The sequence below is a fragment of the Dendrobium catenatum genome, unplaced genomic scaffold, assembly GCF_001605985.2.
Source record: "Dendrobium catenatum unplaced genomic scaffold, ASM160598v2 fragScaff_scaffold_716, whole genome shotgun sequence".
Lineage (NCBI taxonomy): Eukaryota > Viridiplantae > Streptophyta > Magnoliopsida > Asparagales > Orchidaceae > Dendrobium > Dendrobium catenatum.
In genome coordinates, this window is record NW_021319178.1 from 23,268,680 (window position 1) to 23,289,012 (window position 20,333).

The window sequence follows — 20,333 nt, forward strand, 5'->3', positions numbered from 1 at the left end:
AATGATTATTGTAAGATTCTAGTATTTATTCTTTTTGAATGGTTATATTGAATTATTTAATAGTTAGCATGATTATTCAGCATATGAAGAGTTATTGAATGATAAATGAATGAAAAGATTATTAAAAAAATGCTTATATGTGCATGTTGATTGATGGAGTTCACATCCTTATGGTATTAATTGGGGATGCAATGTACCTGTACATGTAAATGGAAAATGTTATGAAAAGAGAAAAAGAAATGAAAAAGGAATGCCTTCATTGGTACTAAATTAAATAGTGACTCCTGTGACAGTTATACTATTTATGAGAAAAAGTATATAGATAAATATATTATATATGCATAATATGGTAAGTCTTGAATTGAAATGAATTTAAATGAAATTACTTTATGATATGAATTAAAATGCTCATGCATATTGTTCTAAGTACTTTGGGTTACTCTAATTGAGAAGCATGTTTTACTCGTTGACCTGTGGCTTATTTTTAGTTGCTCTAACATTATTCATGTATAATTTAATATAATCAAGATGAATAGAAGAGATGAAAATGTGTAACGTAGGCGTGGCACGTCTGAAGAAAGGTATTTAAACGATTTTATTCTAATTTGTTTCAAATTTGAGGTTTTAGTAGCTCTTTCTGCTTATTAGATATAATTAGTTATTAATTGAAAATCTAGTCAACTATTCGACCGTCTATTCCCGCCTCGTTAATTTGAGCATTCAGACTAGATTGTTACACAAATATTGATTTAACATAGAAGGAATTATATTCTTAGGTTTCATTTAGAATTTAAAGAATACACATTGAGGGGTGTACAATTTGGGTTTATGCTTAACTTGAGTGAGTTGTTAGCTAATATCCTAAGCATAACCAATATCTTAGGAATGCAAGAAAAGATGACTCTATCATATGGAGTCAAGGATTTTAATTCAAAGATTTAAATCAGGATTGTATAAAATATGTAAATGAATCTATCAAGCATCGTCTATGATGATGCATGAAACAAATGCGTAAATAGAAATACTTTATTCATTCATTTGAGAACATAACTAAAACCTTGAGTCTGGATTTCTTCTCCTATGAATGAAACATGCTTAAATATGGCTGGTTATTATCTTTTGGCTTCAAGTCTATATTATAGAATTTCAAAAGAGAACACTCTCCCAAGAAGAAAGGATTATCTTTTGAAGACCTATACATATGCATAAACAATCATATTTAACCTTTTACAATGTTTTGAAATCAAAATATATATTTAAATATTATAAACACTTTACATCCAGTCTTAGATACATTCTACCTTGAATCTCCACTTTTACAAGCATCATAAATACATTATACTTTGCTCTTCATTTTTTTGCATTAAAGAGAATATCATAAAAAATGTATATATAATATATATATGATATGACCTCAACCGTGCATAAAATAAATAAACAAATATACCAAGAATACCTTCCAAGCAGAGGTACCCATGTCACATCAAAACACACTATGACCTAGCCTAAAACTAGTCTTTGGCCCTAACATACAAATTATATTGTGTGAAAAATGTCGTGTGTTCTGGATGTGGCCTAGTGGGGTTCATTATTTAAGTATTATAATTTTGAAGTTATTTGTTGGTTCAGTTGGTTGTAAGTAAAGTGAAGTGTTGATTTAAATTTAGATTATGATATGTGAAAATATCATTAATGTCTTTGAAATTTATCAATGATTATTAAACGTTTTAATATACAAGCCTTATGAATCCTATATATATATGCTCTCCAAAAGAAATCAAGCATAACATATAAAGGCTTTGAATTATTTTTTTTAATAATGATTTGGATGAATATTTATTTAAATTAAACAATAATCACCTTTGTTAAATCAGGGGTATGAGTTTTATTTAACCCTCCTTAGCGCTAACTTAATAGCCTCGTAAGCTCGGGTTACCCAGTAATTATCTTCGTTAATTATATTTGATTATTTGCCAAAATTTAAATTTATTTAAATTCATTAGGAATTTATTCAAGGCTTTATAATCCAATGAAGTTGTGCCTTTTAAATGAAGTTAAATACAATACATAAGGTCATTAGTTATTTAAAATTGAATAAGAACATTTTAAATGTAATGCTAATATGCCAATGCCCTCAAAAGAGTCAAATATAAAGCATGAATGATCTTTTAGTTATTTGTTTAGTATTTAATTAATGAATTTATTTAATTAAATAAAGATTTATTGTATTAATTGTGAGTTCTTATTTTATTTGAGATGAACAAAATTGAATTTAATTAATGTTATTTAGTCATTTAAGTTTAATGCGTTTAATTTTATTTTAGAATTTTATGAAATTTTTATTTTGTATTTAATTTAATTCATTTAAAGTATATTTTCAAATTTTTTGAATTTAAATGCATTGATAAGTTTTACTTATTAGAGTACGATAAATTGAATTTATTACGATAAATTGAATTTATTCAATGCCAATTATCTTTATCTCATTTTTATTAACATACTTATTTTATTAGGCATATTATGATTCTATGAAGATAAATTTTTTTTTAAAGTGTGGGTAACAAGTCAATACTACGCATACCTAGATTTGTCACTAACGAATAAAGCCCAACTTACTAGTGGGTTGGGGGATTTGAAAAATTAAATTCAAGGTTTCTATATGGACCTAAAATTTTGAGAATCCTAATCACATGTAAGGCTTAGAGGACCTAAGAGGCTCTATGTTTTAGAATTTTACCTCACCCGGAGCAAGTCAACAATGCAACCGGCTGTAACACCTCTATTTCTTCTAAATGGAGGCGACTTAATGCTCTATAGCTTTGTTGTCTAAGTCATCTCCAGTGTACCTCGCAAATAACACGAAGACAGAAATAGGTGTTAGAACTTTATATCCAAATACGTGAGCAAGCATGTATTTGTGATAACATAAAGAATTAATAATTCCTTTACATCGTTAGCTGCAATTTTTGTATTAGACAAGTTGAAGAATAAGTACATATACATGCTAAGCATAACCACAAATCATTGTATCAAACGTATCAACGCTATCAAATTCCTGAACATGAATATATATTTAATATTATAAACAGTATTTATTAGGGCTGCAAGCGAACCAAGCATTCGACGAGCTACTCGATGCTCGGTTCGATTAAAGTTTGTTTGTGATCGTTTAACTAAATAAACAAACAAACTTGAACAACATTTTAAATACTCGATCCTTAAATAAACAAGCTTGAACACTAATGTGTTCGGTTCATTTATGCTCATGAACAACATTATTTGAAGTTCGTGAACAAGCTCGACATTAAGCTCGATAAAAATTCAAATGGAGAGAAATGCAACAAGTAAGCTTCATTTAAGAATATATTCATATAGATTAATCATATTTTCATTTTAAATAGACAACTGTTTTTATTATAAATTTAATTTTCTGAACAAAAGACATTTCACATTTGCCTATATTTGCTAGATTGTTTGTTTAAGATGTTCATGAACAAATTTTATTTTTGTTTGTTCAATAGATTGTTTGTTAAACAAGTTCACGAACATAGCTCATTAAGGCTTGTTTGTTTAAACTCGATAAGCATTAAACGAACCAAACATGAACCGAACATGAACCAAACATGAACACCCTTAAATTAAACGAACAAAACATGAACACAAACAATAAAGCTTGAATCAAACATGAACCGAACTTGAACAAGCTAATGATAAACAAACTCAAACATGAACACTCACATACTCGACTTGGCTCGTTTGCAGCCCTAGTATTTATCAAAGCCAAATTTGCACATAATCTTGAAGCATAGTATACACATCAGTTCTATATTTTTTACTATTATTCATTTAAATGTTTAAAGTAAATGTGTTCATGTAAATTTGATAATTAGCGACAACTCATGAAATACTTAAATCATGGATATAGGAATAGAATTGCGAAGCAACAAGTGTAATAAAACAAAATTTGGCTTGAATTTAACTTTCACAAATGATTGAGAGACATTAAATCCAATGAAAAATAAAGTTCCAACATTTCGTAACAAATTACAAGAGAGTTTCGGCGTTTGGTAACTGTTACAAATTCATGCTCGCAAAATTATTCAAGAAAAGCATATGGTAACTCCTCCAAGAACTCAAATCCTCTCTCATAAACATCAAGTTTCTAATTGAATGGTTGCATAGATTCTCCAATAAACTCATAAGTATTGATATCAAATGTATAGATAACATTGAAATACAATTGTACATATAAACATATCTTCATGAAATTCAAGTTTGTAAAGTTAAAAAAAATGTGTTTACAAACCATCATTCTTTTATATATTATTGAAGACTTGATAAGATATATCAATTAGAGAAAACCTATTCATCTTACTACTTTTTTAATCTTACTGCATTAATCTTGACAAAGATTGTACAATTTATCTTGCTTCACATCTAGTATTTTTAAATTGGATAAGAGAATTTGTTGATAAGCATTCTAGGTAACCCAACCGTTATATATATATATATATATATATATATATATATAAATATAACTTCTGTTCATGATAAATACGTAAAATCTCAACAACAAAGTATAATCATAGAGGGAATATAAATTCGATGAGATCAAATCTTACAGGAAATAGAAAGTACTGCAGACTGGCTCAGGATGATAGAATAAACCAATTGATTAAAGTTCCTGAATGATAATTTTTTTAAACTTATTGTGACATTTCCATCGCCATCTTTATTTATGAGAATCACATTTGACATTAATGAACTATTTGTCTATTGAGGGAATTTATATCCAAACATAGCAAGTGTTGATAAGTTTTTAATTTTTTTAATGGATAAGTGTCCACATAAAGTGGATGTGAAGTATAACCATCAGAAAAAGTAATATTTTGCTGAAATAGACAGTTTTGCTCATTACTATTAGATCCAAGAATAATCTTAATAGTTTATTTCTCCAACTGAATAGTCTGCGAACAACTTCTGAAATGCAAGGTCATTGTTGCTATGGAGAGCCCAAATACATATAAATTAAATAACCATCAAAAAGATGAAATGAATGAATGAATTCAATTTCCAAGAATAATTGATAGAAGAAGCAACCAAATTAGATAAAAGGGTGCATATATTTTGACCTTTTAAGACCTATTTGCCCGACTATCCAAGTGTTGTTTGCCTGACATGCAATTCATGTGGGTGAAAGAGATAGGGGTTCGGCTGGATGAAGGTAAGGTGGAGGATCTAGCAGCAGGCTGTCGGCTCGGGCTAGAGTTCAGCCTATTGGGAATTTGATGACCAAGCTAGGGAACCATGAAGAGATCTTGGTCGGCAGTATATGCGGCCGGCGGCATGGTCGAACAGGTGAAATTGAAGGGAGGAAGGAGAGCATGAGGGAGAGAATCATGAACCCTTTTCTTTTCTCTCTTTGCTGCTGGCCTTGGTATGAATGAATCACTCCCTTTCTTAAACCTACAAAAAGAAACTAGAGTGGATGAATGAACCCCTAATCCAATTGCTCGTATGGCACCTCCTCTTGATGCCCTTGATCCAAAGGTTGAGATCAAGTGTTTTCCTTGATGAATTCCATACCTTAGATCTAAGGATTTTCTTGATTTAGAGAATAAAAAAGTAAATAAAAAAATGATCTTGTATTCAAACTTAATTTGCATTTATTTTGAATGAGATGTCATATTATATTATTTAGTCTTTTTTATTAATATGTATATTTATGTGTATTTAATTTTATATTTTAATCTAAAGTTAACTTATTATATTTATTTAATCTTTAAAATAATCAAAAGTATATATATATATATATTTAATTTTATATGTTATGTTTTAACTTAAACTTAATTTATTATGCTTATTCAATTTTAAATTTAATTAGAAAAAATATATTTTTAGTTCATTTATTGAACTAAGAGTTAGCTCATTATGAGCTATATTTTTAGTTCACTTATTAATTTATTAATAGCTCATTTATTGTTTCTTCTCCTTCCCCTTGTCTATTCGTTCCCCGTTGATGGCTCTTGGGTTCCCGTGCCTTGGCTCCTTGGTTCCCACGGCTTCCTCCTTGGTTCCCACGGTTGGCTCTTGGTTTCCTGCGCTGGGAAGAATTCCATGCCTTGCCCCTTACATTCCTGCAGCTGGCTCCTTGGTTCCAGCGGCTGCCTCTTCGGGTTCCGCCTGGGCTGCTTTCCCGTGGAGTGATGGGGGGATTTTCGTGGTTTGTGATGCTTGGATTCCTGTGGGAATTCAATAAAGTCGCTGTTTGTATTCTCCCTTGTTTGTGACTGTTTTAAGTAAGTTTATGATGTGATTTTTGGAAATGTAAACCTACGGGTTTTGTTGGAAAGGCTTGCGAGCTTGTTCCATCTCTTCTTTTCATCTCCTTTGGAAATCTTGTGAGCACTTTCCACCCATCGTCTCGGCTTCTAACCTCTTTCGTCTACCCGCAAGTGACCACCTCACCTGTATCCCTCTTCTCTAAGTAAGCAAGTTTAAGTTCAGCTCTAAGTAAGCAAGTTTAGGATGTCTTGTTAGAGTCTTTATTTGTAAGTCGTTTAATTTTAAGAGTTGTAAGTCTTTATTTATAAAAGTGTTCGTTTATATGAAATGTAAGAGTTTGTTCTAAAATTTCTAAGTTATCTCTTCTTTTTGGGTATTTTGTGTCTTTCTTTTATATAGGAAGTCATTTTTCTTTTGTGATTAAAAATTTGGATCCCTCCCCAAATTTTTTATTACATCATTTGGTATCAGAACAAGTTAGGAAGTCCTAGGTTTATGAGTCGTATGTGTCTTGATTTCATGTTAGTTTTGTTTTGAGTCATGTTGTCATTTGAGTCTTGGTGTCAAGTGAGCAATTTCAAGCCTTGGTGTCTCTTGATACAACACCTTCAGAACAAAGCTAACTCATTGGGAGATGAGTTGTCAAGAAGGGGAGTCTGATGTAGACAAGGGGGGATGTCAAATCAAACCCAAAAATATTTGGTTTTGACTTCCCTTGAGCGTGCTAGCTCATTAATTTTTGAGCTAAGATTTAGCTCATTATGAGTTGGTTTTTAGTTCATTTATTGAACTAAGAGTTTGCTCATTATGAGCTATGTTTTTAGTTCACTTATTAATTTATTAATAGCTCATTTATTTTGTCTCTTCTCCTTCCCCTTGTCTATTCGTTTCCAGTTGATGGCTCTTGGGTTCCCGTGCCTTGGCTCCTTGGTTCCCACGGCTGCCTCTTGGTTTCCTGCGCTGGGAAGAATGAGAAATGGTTAGTGCTCCAAATAATTCTGTTATTCCTTTTCGACCAAATGTAATACACAGTTAATTCACTAAAATGTGTCTATGGTTAACTAATTGTCTGGCTCCAGGAATGGTCGAAGCCATACCTAAAGGATGTTCGCATCTCGAGTAGTTGTAGTAAAACCTGGCCTGTTGACCCTTTGGCTTTTCCAGCAATATGCACATATTTAAGTAATTGTTGCTCTGTCAGACCATAATGAAAACGCAATTTCTGTTTCTCTTCTAAACGAATACGATATTGTGATCTTTTTCCAGAGCGCAATTGGGTTTGAAGATCACTTCTGGATCTGGGTCTTTTACTAGTTAGTCCCGGTAAAGCCCCCAGCCGGCGTATTTTTTTGAAACGAGGTCCTCGGTAACGAGACATATAAAGGCTCCTTTTTGATTCACTTTTCTTTGACAAAAAGATATAAATTCAGACTGAACTAAAGGATTAGCAAAGCAAAACGAAATTTACTAAAGTCCTACAAAACAGAATCAAATAAATCTTATCAATATTCGGATTTTTTGTATATATAGGAAATTTAGGAAATTCAAGCGAAGGTTACGTTTTCCAATTTTTTCTGTAGAGATCTAATTGTTCTAGTCAACTTTTTTATTCATAGCTATGGCTGCAAGTTACCATGACATAATAGATTGGTGACCCGACATTTAGCGAAAGCGAGAGTAGAGATTTTCAATCATGGAAAGAAAAAAATCGATAAAGAAAAAGAGCCGGCTATCGGAATCGAACCGATGACCATCGCATTACAAATGCGATGCTTTGCATGAATAAGGAATTTCCTTTCATTAGCAGTTGAACTCTCCAATGTAATTGAACTCTCCAAGAATAAGCCATGGTTTGTTCACATTTTATTAAAGATCATAAATGTTTTGCCATAGCAGTTTCCTTTCCTTAGTACTATTATCAACATAAATGAAAATGATTTGAAATTTGATGGCATTGTGGAAAATTAGATACTCAGGTATAATTGTGGTTTGATGTTGAGCATAGTGAAGTATATTATGGATGAGTTCAATTTTATCTAAATTTTGCCATTTAGGGTTGTTTGAAATTATTGCAGCTTTCTTCTTCATAGAAGATATTCAAACTTTTCTTAGTGAAGGGATCCCAGCAGTATCTAGGTTCAATTTTGTTTCAATTAGACAAAGTAGGTCAATGTGAAGGTCATTGACTAACTTTCTACATTTAGTGATGTGAGTATCATCATTAAGCACCCAACTATTTCATATTATAATATTAGTGAAATACATTATTTATTGAGAGATGAGGTTGGGGCACTCTCCTTTTGTTTGATTTTTCTATTTTGGGGACATTTGTTTGGAGAATTTGTTGGGGATATTCCATCTTGTTATGGGGAAAAGAGGATGAATTTCCATATTCATTGAGGAAACTTGATTGAGATAAAAGTGGCTTGTCAGTAGAGTAGCAGCAGCAGAAATATTCTGTGAGGTAGGGTTTGTGCCAGTGGTTCATTTGATTTTTTGTCACATTTGGATACAGGGAATGCTGATCTGGAGTTGCTTGTGGAGGTAGGTTCTGGAATGTTGAGGTCATGATTTATTGGATTTGTGTTATGAGTTGTGTTTTCTAGGTTTGGGACTTCAGGGGTCGTAGTAGAAGTAGATTTTGGAAGGAGATAACATGATGGTGGTTTTCACCTCTTCGTGCTTGTGATTTAGATATATTTCTATTATGTCCCCAAAGAGTGGGGGCGGTAAAGTTCATTTTTAGTGGTTTTAACGGAGCTGTATGAGGGTTGGGGATTTAGGGAAGCTAGTTTTATCATGTGCTAAGGTATCATATGAGGGGCTGGTAGTTGGTTTACCCTCATACAGGACATATAGGGTTTTCAGACCAACAGTATAGGGGTAAGTTAGGGTATTTTTTAAAGTCCTCTTTGATAGGAGTAAAATCTAATGTCCATTTTTTAGCTATAAATTATCTATCATAGATGAACCATCGCCTCCTAAAGGTCTTTGGCCTATAGCATAACCCACCAGCACAAGGGTCCAATGTTTGGCACCTCTATCGTCTTCCTCATTCAAAAAAATGATTTTCTCCTTAGAAGAAACAATACTTGAGTGAGAATTGCTCTATTTGCAGCACATAAAAGGCACGAGCCATTAAGCCCTACAAAAAATGAGAAAAGATTGAAGGGAAGAAAATGCAGAGAAGAGGGGGTGAGGGGTGGGGGCGCAAACCCTAGCGGGACTAGCTTCCGCATGATAGGAAAAAATATCTTTTTCCGAATCTCTTTTTCTTGTTTATATATAATCACATTGATGATTGTTCTAATAATATAAATTGAATAAAGTTTTTGTCCTTTTTAATTATCTCATTTCTAATATGATATCCGAGTTATGAATGAGTCACCTGATTATTTAAAATTAACATCCACTTAAAAATTGACTCATCTTTTTTTTATTCTTAGTTTGATCTCCATTTACAGTTTTTTATCTATGTTATTAACTATTAAGGCATGTGATCTCCATTTCTCATAGATTTATAAGCGCCTATGATTTCCTATGTTCTCTAGTAAAGACTATGATAGTGACTTTTGTCCTCTTGATGTTTGCCTTTTTGTTGACACACTCTATCAATTCCCTTTATCTGCTCTCTCATTGGACCTATATTGTTGCTCTTATGGATTCTTCTATTTAAGAATGTTATCTACGCCTCCTTTAAAATTGATCTCATTTCCGACTCATTCCATCCAATTCACACTAATATCTCTTTCATGAATCGGTCACACTTCTCATGTGACACTTGTGATTTAGTGAATTTTTTTTACTATATCTCTATTCTACTATTTTCAAATTCAAATTCACATCTATGCACCTTGAGTTTGCAGGGAAGTTACGATATTTAAATCATAACATTTGTTAATTATTTACAATTTAATCAAATTTTCATCCTTTAGTGACCTGAACCTTATGTTGAAACCCACTTCTAGTCATTTTAATATGATCTTAGCTTTGATATCAATTTGTTGTTTGATGTTTAGGAGCTAGAGTTCACTAATTTTTACCTAGAATGAGATGCATAAAGAAACACAAAAGATTCCAATTCCTAGTTTCCCAACTTTAATTGTGGCAAATTATAGTTTCTTTTGATACAAAATCATAAAACTCTTAAATTGCTTGGAATGACAATCTTAATGCAACGAAAATATGAAATTTCATGAAATATTTGAGAACAAATCTAAAATTTCAAAATGATTAATATAAATATCACATATGAAAATTGGTATGTAACAAACTTGATATTATCTCACTTATGCACACAAATAACTCAAAATAATTTAGATGAAAGAGAAAAAATATAAATCACCATCTGAAGATCTAGGCCTCACTTTGATACAAGGAAAAGTATTCTCACAAGTTATTTTCGATGATTATGAAATGATCTAAGTTTCACATCTAGAAGCGCACACATGCATTGACATAAAATTAAAAATTTATTCAATTATTTTTGTATATTTCATGCGGTAAGGGTCCTATTAAGTTTCAATTATTACTTTCAGATGCAGGTCCAAAACAACCAACGTATATTTTTTATCTAAAAATTAGTTTTTAGGAGGGAAACTGACAGTGCCATAGAAGGAAAAGTTGAAGAACGAAAGACTTGAAACTCCACTTACAGTCCAAGCTAAATTAGGCAACGTCGCATATGAAAGTTATCCAGCAGCAATTGGCTGTAGTACAATAGTAGAACTTGAAGTCCTCTTGCGATCCATGCTACCCAAGGAAAATAATGACTGATGGCAACTGGTCCCTTTACAAAAGGAAAGATACAGTGTCACAACCATAGCATTGACTGATGGCAACTGGTCCCTTTACAAAAGGAAAGATACAGTGTCACAACCATAGCATGATGGGAAATGTAACCTCTATTGTATTTGGTGAGAGTTGAATTGAATGACTGGCAACAATAAATGGAATCTAGCATGATAATCAAAATACTGGAGAACACCTGTTGTTATGAACATAAACATCATAGACAACTTAAATTGAAATAATGAACCTTAGAGAAAAGAAAACTAAGATAACTCGAACTGAACAAAACCATAATGTTGTGTTCATCTCAATGCTCACGTCTTGTGCTTCCAAGGAGTATATACTTTCAAATTTTCCTCACTTTATTTTTTATTCTAAGGTTGATGCATTGAGGTATGGTTAAAATATCTTGAAAGTCTCTATTAGGTATCATGTTGCAAAGGAGTAGATTCTCTGTTTGGATTTTTACCATATCTTCATTGTAATTGATATCCTTTGGGGATGAATTATATTTAGACGGCAAGAAAGAGTTTATATTGACCTATTATCATGTTTTAGAATATTGATGTTTACCAGTGTTTGGTGGGATAGATAATCTTATGAAAACATGTTTATTTTAATTAACTAATGTTTTATTCACTGTTTATTATTACAAATGCTCCCCATTCCCTCTTATGCTATTTGATCTAGTTTAAGTTCTTGGCAGGATACCCATCCTCAACTAGTTATTGCTTCTAATGCTGGCATTACTGCATATCCTAGCTGGTTGCCATCCATTGTACGTTTCTTTCTTCGAAACTATGCTTTAGAAATATTTTATAAATTGCTGTTCGTTCATCATCTCAACTGTAAAGCATGATTCTTGCAAAGGACAGTATAGTTGAAGTGTTTCTAAATTGATCCTGGTGCTAATCTCTTAACATTATGACACAAGTGCATAATAAGAGGATAGGAAATGGTGTAAGATTTTTTTTTTTTAATGATCTTGGTGCTTCAATTTGTTTCATCTTACTGTATATAGCTTACCTCTTAATTTTTACTTGTCCTTGCTGTGGACAATAAATTCCTCTGATTCATGGTTCCCTTCCAATAGACAGCAGATAGTTTTCTGTATTTCTCTCGAAAGCAGCACCTTGTTTTCTGGTTGCGAGTCACAGCCAGCCCTGGAATAATTTCAGCTTAAGCTGAAAAATGCAGCAGACGTGGCCAGCGGTGTTGACAGAAGCTGGAGGATATGGCGAGGCTACTTGCAGCAGGTCTTCCGGTGGCCAAGGCAAGGTAGGCTAGCAGGTTTGAGTATTGGGTTGGCCGGTGGCCAAGGGAGAGGGAGATGATTTGGGTGAAGTTGGATTCAATTTTATTGTGGGAAAACTTTATAATTATGGCGAAGTACAGCATAATAAGATAGGCAAGCTTCTTTTATCTAAACTAGCACCACAATATATGCAATCTTTCCCTGAATTTAAAAAATAAACTTATCTAAATGCAACTTCATGTTAATCATATTTGAAACAATTCAAATTTGATCCTAACTTGGTTGGCTCATCAGATAGGACTCCTTGTACTGTTTGGAAAGGGTATTTGATAGGAAAAACTTGAGTTCCCAAAGTAATCCTAGAGAAAATACTTGAGTTCGCAAGAAACCCTAGCAATAATTGATAAAATTAGTGAGAAAACATACAAGAACGTGATGAAATCAACCCAAAATTTGTGGATTGTATTAGGGAAATCCAAAACAAAACAAACACAAAGCAAAGATACAATTGATCATCAATTCGAGAGGAGGATTGTTCTCTCCCAATCTCTAGAAGAAGTTCTAGAGCACAAGACACCAAGAGAAAAAACTCTAAACAACCCAATAATCATGCATAACCTTAACCCTCAACAAGCCATACTATTAATACATTAGTTCCCTAATTAAACATCCCAAATTCAATTTTTTCCTCTCACCCTAGCTGCCCAATCCTCTCTCCTTAAATTGCTCCTAGTGGGACCCACTAGTGTGGGTGGCAAGCTCCAAAGGAGGCGGAACCTGTTAGCCTCCTGTAGACTTGAAAGGTTGGCTGGGCCGGTTTAGGATGAACCGGCCTAACAATACCACCCTCTCAAAGAATCACCTTGTCCTCAAGGTGAAAACTAGGAAACTGCTATTTCACCCTCTCGTATGGTTCCGATGTGACATCATAGTCAGGCAGTTCTTCCACTTGATTAGCACTTTCTTAGCTCCATCTTCTTTCTGGCGAACCCCCGTCAACTCTATGGGTTCTAGAATCACCTCAAAATCCTCAGCAAGTGTTGCAGGTAACTCCGAGCTGGCTATATAATGTCCAATGGCTCTTCTCAAATGAGATACATGGAAAACTGGATGTCCTTCCGATGCCCCTCAGCTTGTTTCATCATAATTTGTTGAGTTCTCAGTAGATTTTTCTTCAACTCCTCTAATACTCTATCTTTCTCCCCTAAGTACTCCACTGAATAAATTAGAGTACTTCTATTCCCAAAAGGGCACCAAGTGAGGAGGATCCCTTTCGTACAACACCTTGAATGAGGGCATCTGAGAAGCCGAATGAAAAGAGGTATTGTACCAGTACTCAGCCCATAATAGTCACTTGGCCCATAGCTTGGGTGTCTCCGACACAAAACATCTCAGATAAGTCTCCAAGCTCTTGTTGACTACTTTCGTTTGGCCATCTGTCAGTGGGTAGTCAGCAGTGCTCCTCTTTAGAACTGTCCCCTATAACCTGAACAACTCCCTCCAAAAGTGGCTGAGGAACACCTTATCTCTATCTGATACTATTGCCTCTGGTACCCCATACAATCTGACCACCTCTCTAATGAAAGCTAAAGCCACGGTCACTACGGTGTAAGGATGTCGGAGGGGGATGAAATGAGCATACATGCTCAATCTACCCAGCACCATCAAAATCATCATGAAGCCTTCTGAACATGGTAGCCCATCTATGAAGTCCATGAATATCTCTTCCCATACTCGTCCTGGTAATGCCAACGACTGTAATAGTCCCCTTGGCGACATAGCTAAGTATTTGTTCCTCAGAACGTGGCAGCCGATCCTGCATGAGTGCTGCCCCCAATCCGTATTCTGAATCATCCGTCTCCACTATGAAGGACTGAGTGAAGTCTGGTAAAGCTAATACTGATACAATGATCATAACCTTCTTTAGTTTCTCAAATGCTATTGTGGCTGCCTCTCCTCATAAGAATCCATCTTTCTTTTGCTGCTCTATTAGTGTCCATGCGATACTATTGTACCCTTTTACAAATCTCCTATAGTAACCCGTCAGCTCTAAGAATCCTCTCAACTGCATTAGATTCTTAGGTAAGGGTCATCTCAACATAGCCTCCACCTTTGCATGATCGGCTGCCACCCCTTCCTTTTACATGATATGACCCAAGCACTCTACACTGGACTAGCCAAAGCAGCTCTTCTTCAAGTTGGCCCTCACATCAGCTGATGTTCCTGTAGAACTCACAAGGCCAACTTCAAGTGCTTCAGATGCTCCTCCTCAGTTTTGTTGTACACCAAGATGTCATAAAAAAATACCAGAACAAACTTCCAGAGGTGCTATCTGAATACCCTGTTCATCAGTAACTGGAAAGTAATAGGGGCGTTGGTAAGCCCAAATGACATAACCAGAAACTCATAATGCCCCTCGTGTGTCCTGAACATTGTCTTTGAGATATCTTCCTCTCTCATTCTGATCTTCCCGACTTCAAATCCATTTTGAAGAATATCACTACTCCATACAGCTCATCAAAGAGCTCGTAAATCATAGGAATGAGGAATTTATTCGGTAGTCTCCTTATTCAACTCCCTATAATCCACACAAAACCTCTAGCTCTCATCCTTCTTTTTGACTATTAATACTGAACTAGAGCAAGGACTCACACTTGGTCGAATGATCTCAGTCTCTAACATCTCCATAATCAGTTTCTCAATTTCATCCTTTATAATTTGGGGGTAGCGGTAGAGTCGTACACTAATCGGTGACACTCCCTCCTTTAGAAGGATTGCATGCTCATGTTTTCTAAGTTTTGGTAACCCTTGAGGTTGCTTGAACACCTCGCTGAACTACTATATGACTGGTTGCACTACAAGAGGAATGTCTCCCTCTTCCCCCATACTGACCCACTCCAAGCATTGCAATTCCACCAAATATCAAACTCCCACCTCCTGTATGGTTCTAATCATGGATTTGAGTCCCGCCCTAGACAGCCCGACATTGCCCTGGATCACCACTCTCTTTCCCCCCACCACTAGTTCCATCCTTAGTGCTCCCTAATTTACCTTGGTCACCACCAAGGTTTGCAGCCATTTCATCTCCAGGATGACATCCGTACTCCTTAATTCTAAGGGAAGAAAATCCTCCCTCACTTATATCCCCTGAATGGTCAACACCACTCCCCTACAAACTCCTTTGCCCATTTCTACCTTTCCTGATCATCACCCCATAGCCTCATGTATCTACTAGTTTCACCCCCAGTAGATCAACAATTTGGGTGGAGATGAAATTGTGGTTTGCCCCACTATCTATCAACACTACCACCTCCCTATCTGTTATCTCTCCCTTCACCTCATAGTGTGAATCGGGGTGAATCCCACTATTGAGTTTAGGGAGACTTCTGCCACATCCAGATGCAACTTCTCATCTTCCTACATCTCTAACCTGCTTCCACCCTCTTCAGCTTTCTCGTTATCATAAACGGTGAGAACTTGAAGAGTTCGGTCCTTACACCTATGCCCCGGCATGTACTTCTCTTCACATCTAAAACATAACCCCTTCGCTCTTTTTTCTAGCATTTCCTTCTCCATCAATCTTTTGCTTCCCCCATTTCTCCCTCCAGTTCTCTCTCTTGGCACTTCCTTCAGACTCCCTGGTGTTGCCACCTTGGGAGCCAAGACTGTGGTAGTCATCCCCCCCGCCCCCCCCCCCCCGCCCCCCCCGAGTTGCTCCCTATCCCCTCTCTCCAACTACTTCTTATCCTCCACCAACTTGGCTAGCTCCATGACATCCCCCAGGCTTCTTGGCATCATCACTCTAACTGCTGCCTGATCTCTTGTTTAAGCCCTTTCATTAAGTTCCCCTCCAGCACCGTCTCTGAGAGCCGATCCAATATGCTGGACAAGTACTTGAACCTATCACGGTAATCTGCCACGGTCCCCTCCAGTGTTAAGACAAAGAATTGCTCATAGAAATCTCCTATCCTACAGGTTCGAAAACGTTCCAATAAGCAATCCTTGAACTCCCTCCAGCTTCTGATAGGTTGCCTCATGTCCCGCCATTGGTACCAAGCCAGTGCCTTCCCCTCCAAGCATAGTTCTGCTGCTGTTAGCTTCTATTCCTCCATCAGCCCGTTGATAGAGAAATATTGTTCTACCTTGTAGATCCAACCATGGCCATCCTTGCCCTCGAGTTCTGTGCCTCTTCGCAGTTCCGGGAGCTCGTTGAGCTCCTTTTCCTCTTCCTCTGGTTCTCCGACGAGACGTTCCTCTTCTTCGGAAGGGTCAGTTTTTGGTTCCCGGAGTCTCGACTTGGGCGGTGAGCCTCTCCGCCCTGGTTCTCATCCTTCCCCCTTTGCGAGTGCTACCCTATTTCTGGCTAGCTCTCTCCACTTTGCTCCCCCCAACCTGTCCTCCCCTCCTGCTAAAGAGGGCGTGTCGTGCCTCTGCAGTCTTACCCCTAGGCCCTTCCTGTGCCTGTTGGTCGGTCTCCCCCCTAGATGCTGTTGTGCCCCCCTCGCCTCCCTCTCCTACGGCGCCTCTTACTCCGCGGGTGTCCCCGTCAGGGCCTCCAGCATGGAACAGGCTCCATTGCACCCCCCTGAACCCCTTGAATCCGGCGGTCTTTACTGATGACGATGGGATTTCCCTTGTCCCTGTGCAAGAATCGCTTAACGTTCATGCGGACCTGCTCGCCCATGCCCTTGTTGCCCATCTGGTCGGGCGACATGTTTCTTTCGCTTTTCTTCAGACAGAGCTCCATCGCCAATGGGCTCACTTTGGTGAATTTCAGATGATTACCACTGGCCCCTCCTACATCTGTATTTTCCCCACAGTTCTCCTTGGGGGACCTTGGTTCGTTGTTGGAAGCCTCATTGGCATGGTTCGATGGTCTCCCTAGACTGTGACGAATTCCCTTGCTGGGCTCCACTCCTCTGTTTGGGTTCGGCTCTCTGGGCTTCCTCTGCTCTACTGGGATGTCCCCAACCTAAACCAGATGACGCAATTCATCGGAGAACTTCAGTGGCTAGATTCCCACACGGCTACTTGGGGCCGCCCCTCTTACGCCAGGATGTGTGTCCGGATCAATCTTTCGAAGCCCCTTCTTCTGGGGATCTGGATTAAAGGTGTGCATGGAAGGTTCTTCCATCGCATGAATATGAGGGCATTCCTAGTTTATGCTTCTCCTGTGGCCTGGTGGATCATACTGCTAGCCATTGCCCACAAACCTGGAGCTCTGCTCGGTCTTCCCCCTCTGCTCCCCCGTCTTCACCGGTTGCGGTTCCTCGGGCCTCTATTTCTCCATCCTCTCCTGTCCCTCACGATCCCCCTTCTCCCCCCTCTCTGGGGATCAACCCACGGTACGGGTCCTCCCCTCCCCTACCGCCTCCTTCCCTGGGAGGCCCTGCTCCCCCTCGGTCGTCCCTGCCCCCCAGCCCGGCGCTACGGCTCTTGGTGAGTGGAACATTGTCCGCAGAAGGCGGCGCCAGCCAAAGTCGCCTCCCTCTAAGGTGAAACCCGGCTCCCCCGCCCCTACCCTGGCGTCGGTTACCTTTCGAGCCTCCAGCTCTGGGCCTCGTCGTCCGGTTACTAAAAACTTTGTGGCTGCTCACCCCCTACGGCGCCCCCGGATCAAAGCCTCGGTGCCCCAGAAAGAACTGCCACAGCTTGGCCCTATTACTGCTTTGCCCCGTAAATGTAAGAAGGGGGTGGCTGACCCTCTGGCGGGGACATTGTCCCCTTAAGTAAATGATGTTGGACTCCTCCCTCCTCGACGTCTGCTTCATTTCGTGGATTGGGGAACCTTGCGCCAGGCACTGGGGTACTCCTCCGCCTTTTTGGCTGGTGTTTTACCTCCGTGGGTACCCCCCCCCTGGACGAGGCTCCTTTCTCCTGATTGTGTTCCTTGGCGTTTTCTCTTTTTATTTTTCGGTCTTCATTTCTTGCTGGGCATTTTGTTAGGCCCTCCACTCCTTGTTTTGGGGAGCTTGCCTTGTTTATTTCCCCTTTTTGTTTTGTTGTACTTTCTTTTTGCTTAATGCAATATTTATATTTCAAGGAACCCAAAAACTTTGGGCTTCTCATTTCTCCCTTTTCTTTCTCTCTCTTCTTGGTGTCTAACGTGAGAAGCTATGCAATGGTGGTTGGGGGGGGGAGGTTCATTTAATCTCAATCACATATGACAATGTATGAAAAACATTCATTAATAATTTAGTACCGTACTTATATATTATAAACATATCACCCGTCTCAGAGTATCACTTGTACCTGATCAGGTACAATTAAATTGGCCATTTCCTTTTCCATAGGTTCAAAAAGAACCATATTTTCCAACAGCTCATAAGAGCCTTCCTTCCATAGCTCATTAAGACCTTCTTTTTCCATAGCTCATAAGAGCCTTCCTATTTCCTTGTGATACTCCACGCATTTAACATGCTCATGCATTTATTACTTAAATAATCTTAAAATGAAATGCTCCATGTTACTTTATCCCAAATGTATTCTTGCATGTAAGATAAGGAAATCATGTAAACAAGTGTATAAACATGAGTGTGTATACCAAACATTGAGTTAAGACAATTGCATAGGAGAAACATTTGAAAATCCACTTCATTGTCCATAGGACTTACAAAGGGAAAATTGACCATAAGAGTTCATAAATAAAACATAACCAAATTGAACATTTCTATGTAATAGAACAAAATACAAGTTACCTAATATTTAAAGAAAGTTCATCCCACCTACCTCAATTTGGTAGTCCTTCCTTTGTCGATCTATTCTTTTCCTTTTCACGAATTATCTAAAAAAATATACAAGGGGAAAACAAAGTAACTAACATCTACACAATATTCTCAACCTAAGCCAAGGAATAATTTCCTATGTTTTGTGTAAGAGTTATAAACAAAAAACCCTTCCCTCAAAAATAGATCTTCTCCCTCATGTCCACCTTTGAGTTTAGGTTTTAGTTAAAAGCCATATGTCAACACGCTAATCCTCTCTTTAAAACCCAAGACATTTAAAAATAAACATGTAAATTCGAATTAATAAACCAAAAATTAGAAAATCATGGTTTTTTCAATTAGAAACTATAGGTTAGCTTCCCAAAACCCTCTTAAATCAATTAGAGTCAAAAAGGATTTCAAAAACTTCATCATTAGGGAGAACCCTTAATTTCCTAAACTCAAAGTGTTTTTTTTTTTTTGGCTTAATACAATAAGTGCCGTTTACATAAAACCTTCCTCAAATTATTAAAAAACTATATTTGTTGAAAAACTTTACAGGGGGAGCACAATTTTTTTTAGCAAACCCTAATTTCAAAAAAATTATTCATTATTCACAAAAAACTCAAATAATATGGTTTAGAAACTCTCCCTAAACCCTTCCCTAGACTTTCTCTCAAAGAGAAACCCAAGAAGACCTAAATATCTACAAAGCCCTAATTTCTTCTTTCCAAAAATCTTGTGATATAGAGGGAAAATCAAAATTCTAATGCATACCTTTGCTTTCCCTTAGTCTCCCCACGATTTTTCTAAGTTTGGCCCCGGAACCGCCCAAAGCCGCCGCCGAAGAACCGTCGCCGCTTCCTACCCGCGCCTACGCCCTTGGTTCCGCTCGGTTTCGTGCCGAATGGGGAGAAGGAGGGCTCGTGTTTGGTCCTAATAGGGAGAAATGGGAAAAAGCCAAAGACCCTTATGCCCTCACTTAAAGTAATTCCCGGCATTTTAAAAGGCTTAGCGGGTAGTTATGGTATTACTTAACTTCCAACAATTATACTCCTAATTTAACTGAGATTAAATAAGTCCTTTTATACCAAATCGATCGAAATTTCGCGCTCTATTTTATTAAAATTATTTGCGACGAAATCCTGAAACTTCGAATTTTTTTTTTCAGCTTAAAGTACGTCGCGTCGCTTTGGAAAAAGCGTCGTGCGAAGTCTGAAAATGGCTTTGTTGCCGGTTTACACCCTTACCGACCGTTGTACGGACAATCAAGCCCTATCCCTCGGATGCCTTCCCCC

At 37.3% G+C, this 20,333-nt stretch overlaps 1 protein-coding gene across 1 annotated transcript in view; it reads left to right on the forward strand.

The window, feature by feature from the left end:
* The window catches only part of LOC110102557 (zinc finger MYND domain-containing protein 15), a 39,977-nt gene that overhangs the window by 12,390 nt on the left and 7,254 nt on the right, over window positions 1–20,333 (forward strand). Inside the window, exon 6 of the mRNA XM_028695980.1 lies at window positions 11,783–11,854. Coding sequence (XP_028551813.1) covers window positions 11,783–11,854 — 72 coding nt within the window. The remainder of the gene's footprint in view (window positions 1–11,782; window positions 11,855–20,333) is intronic.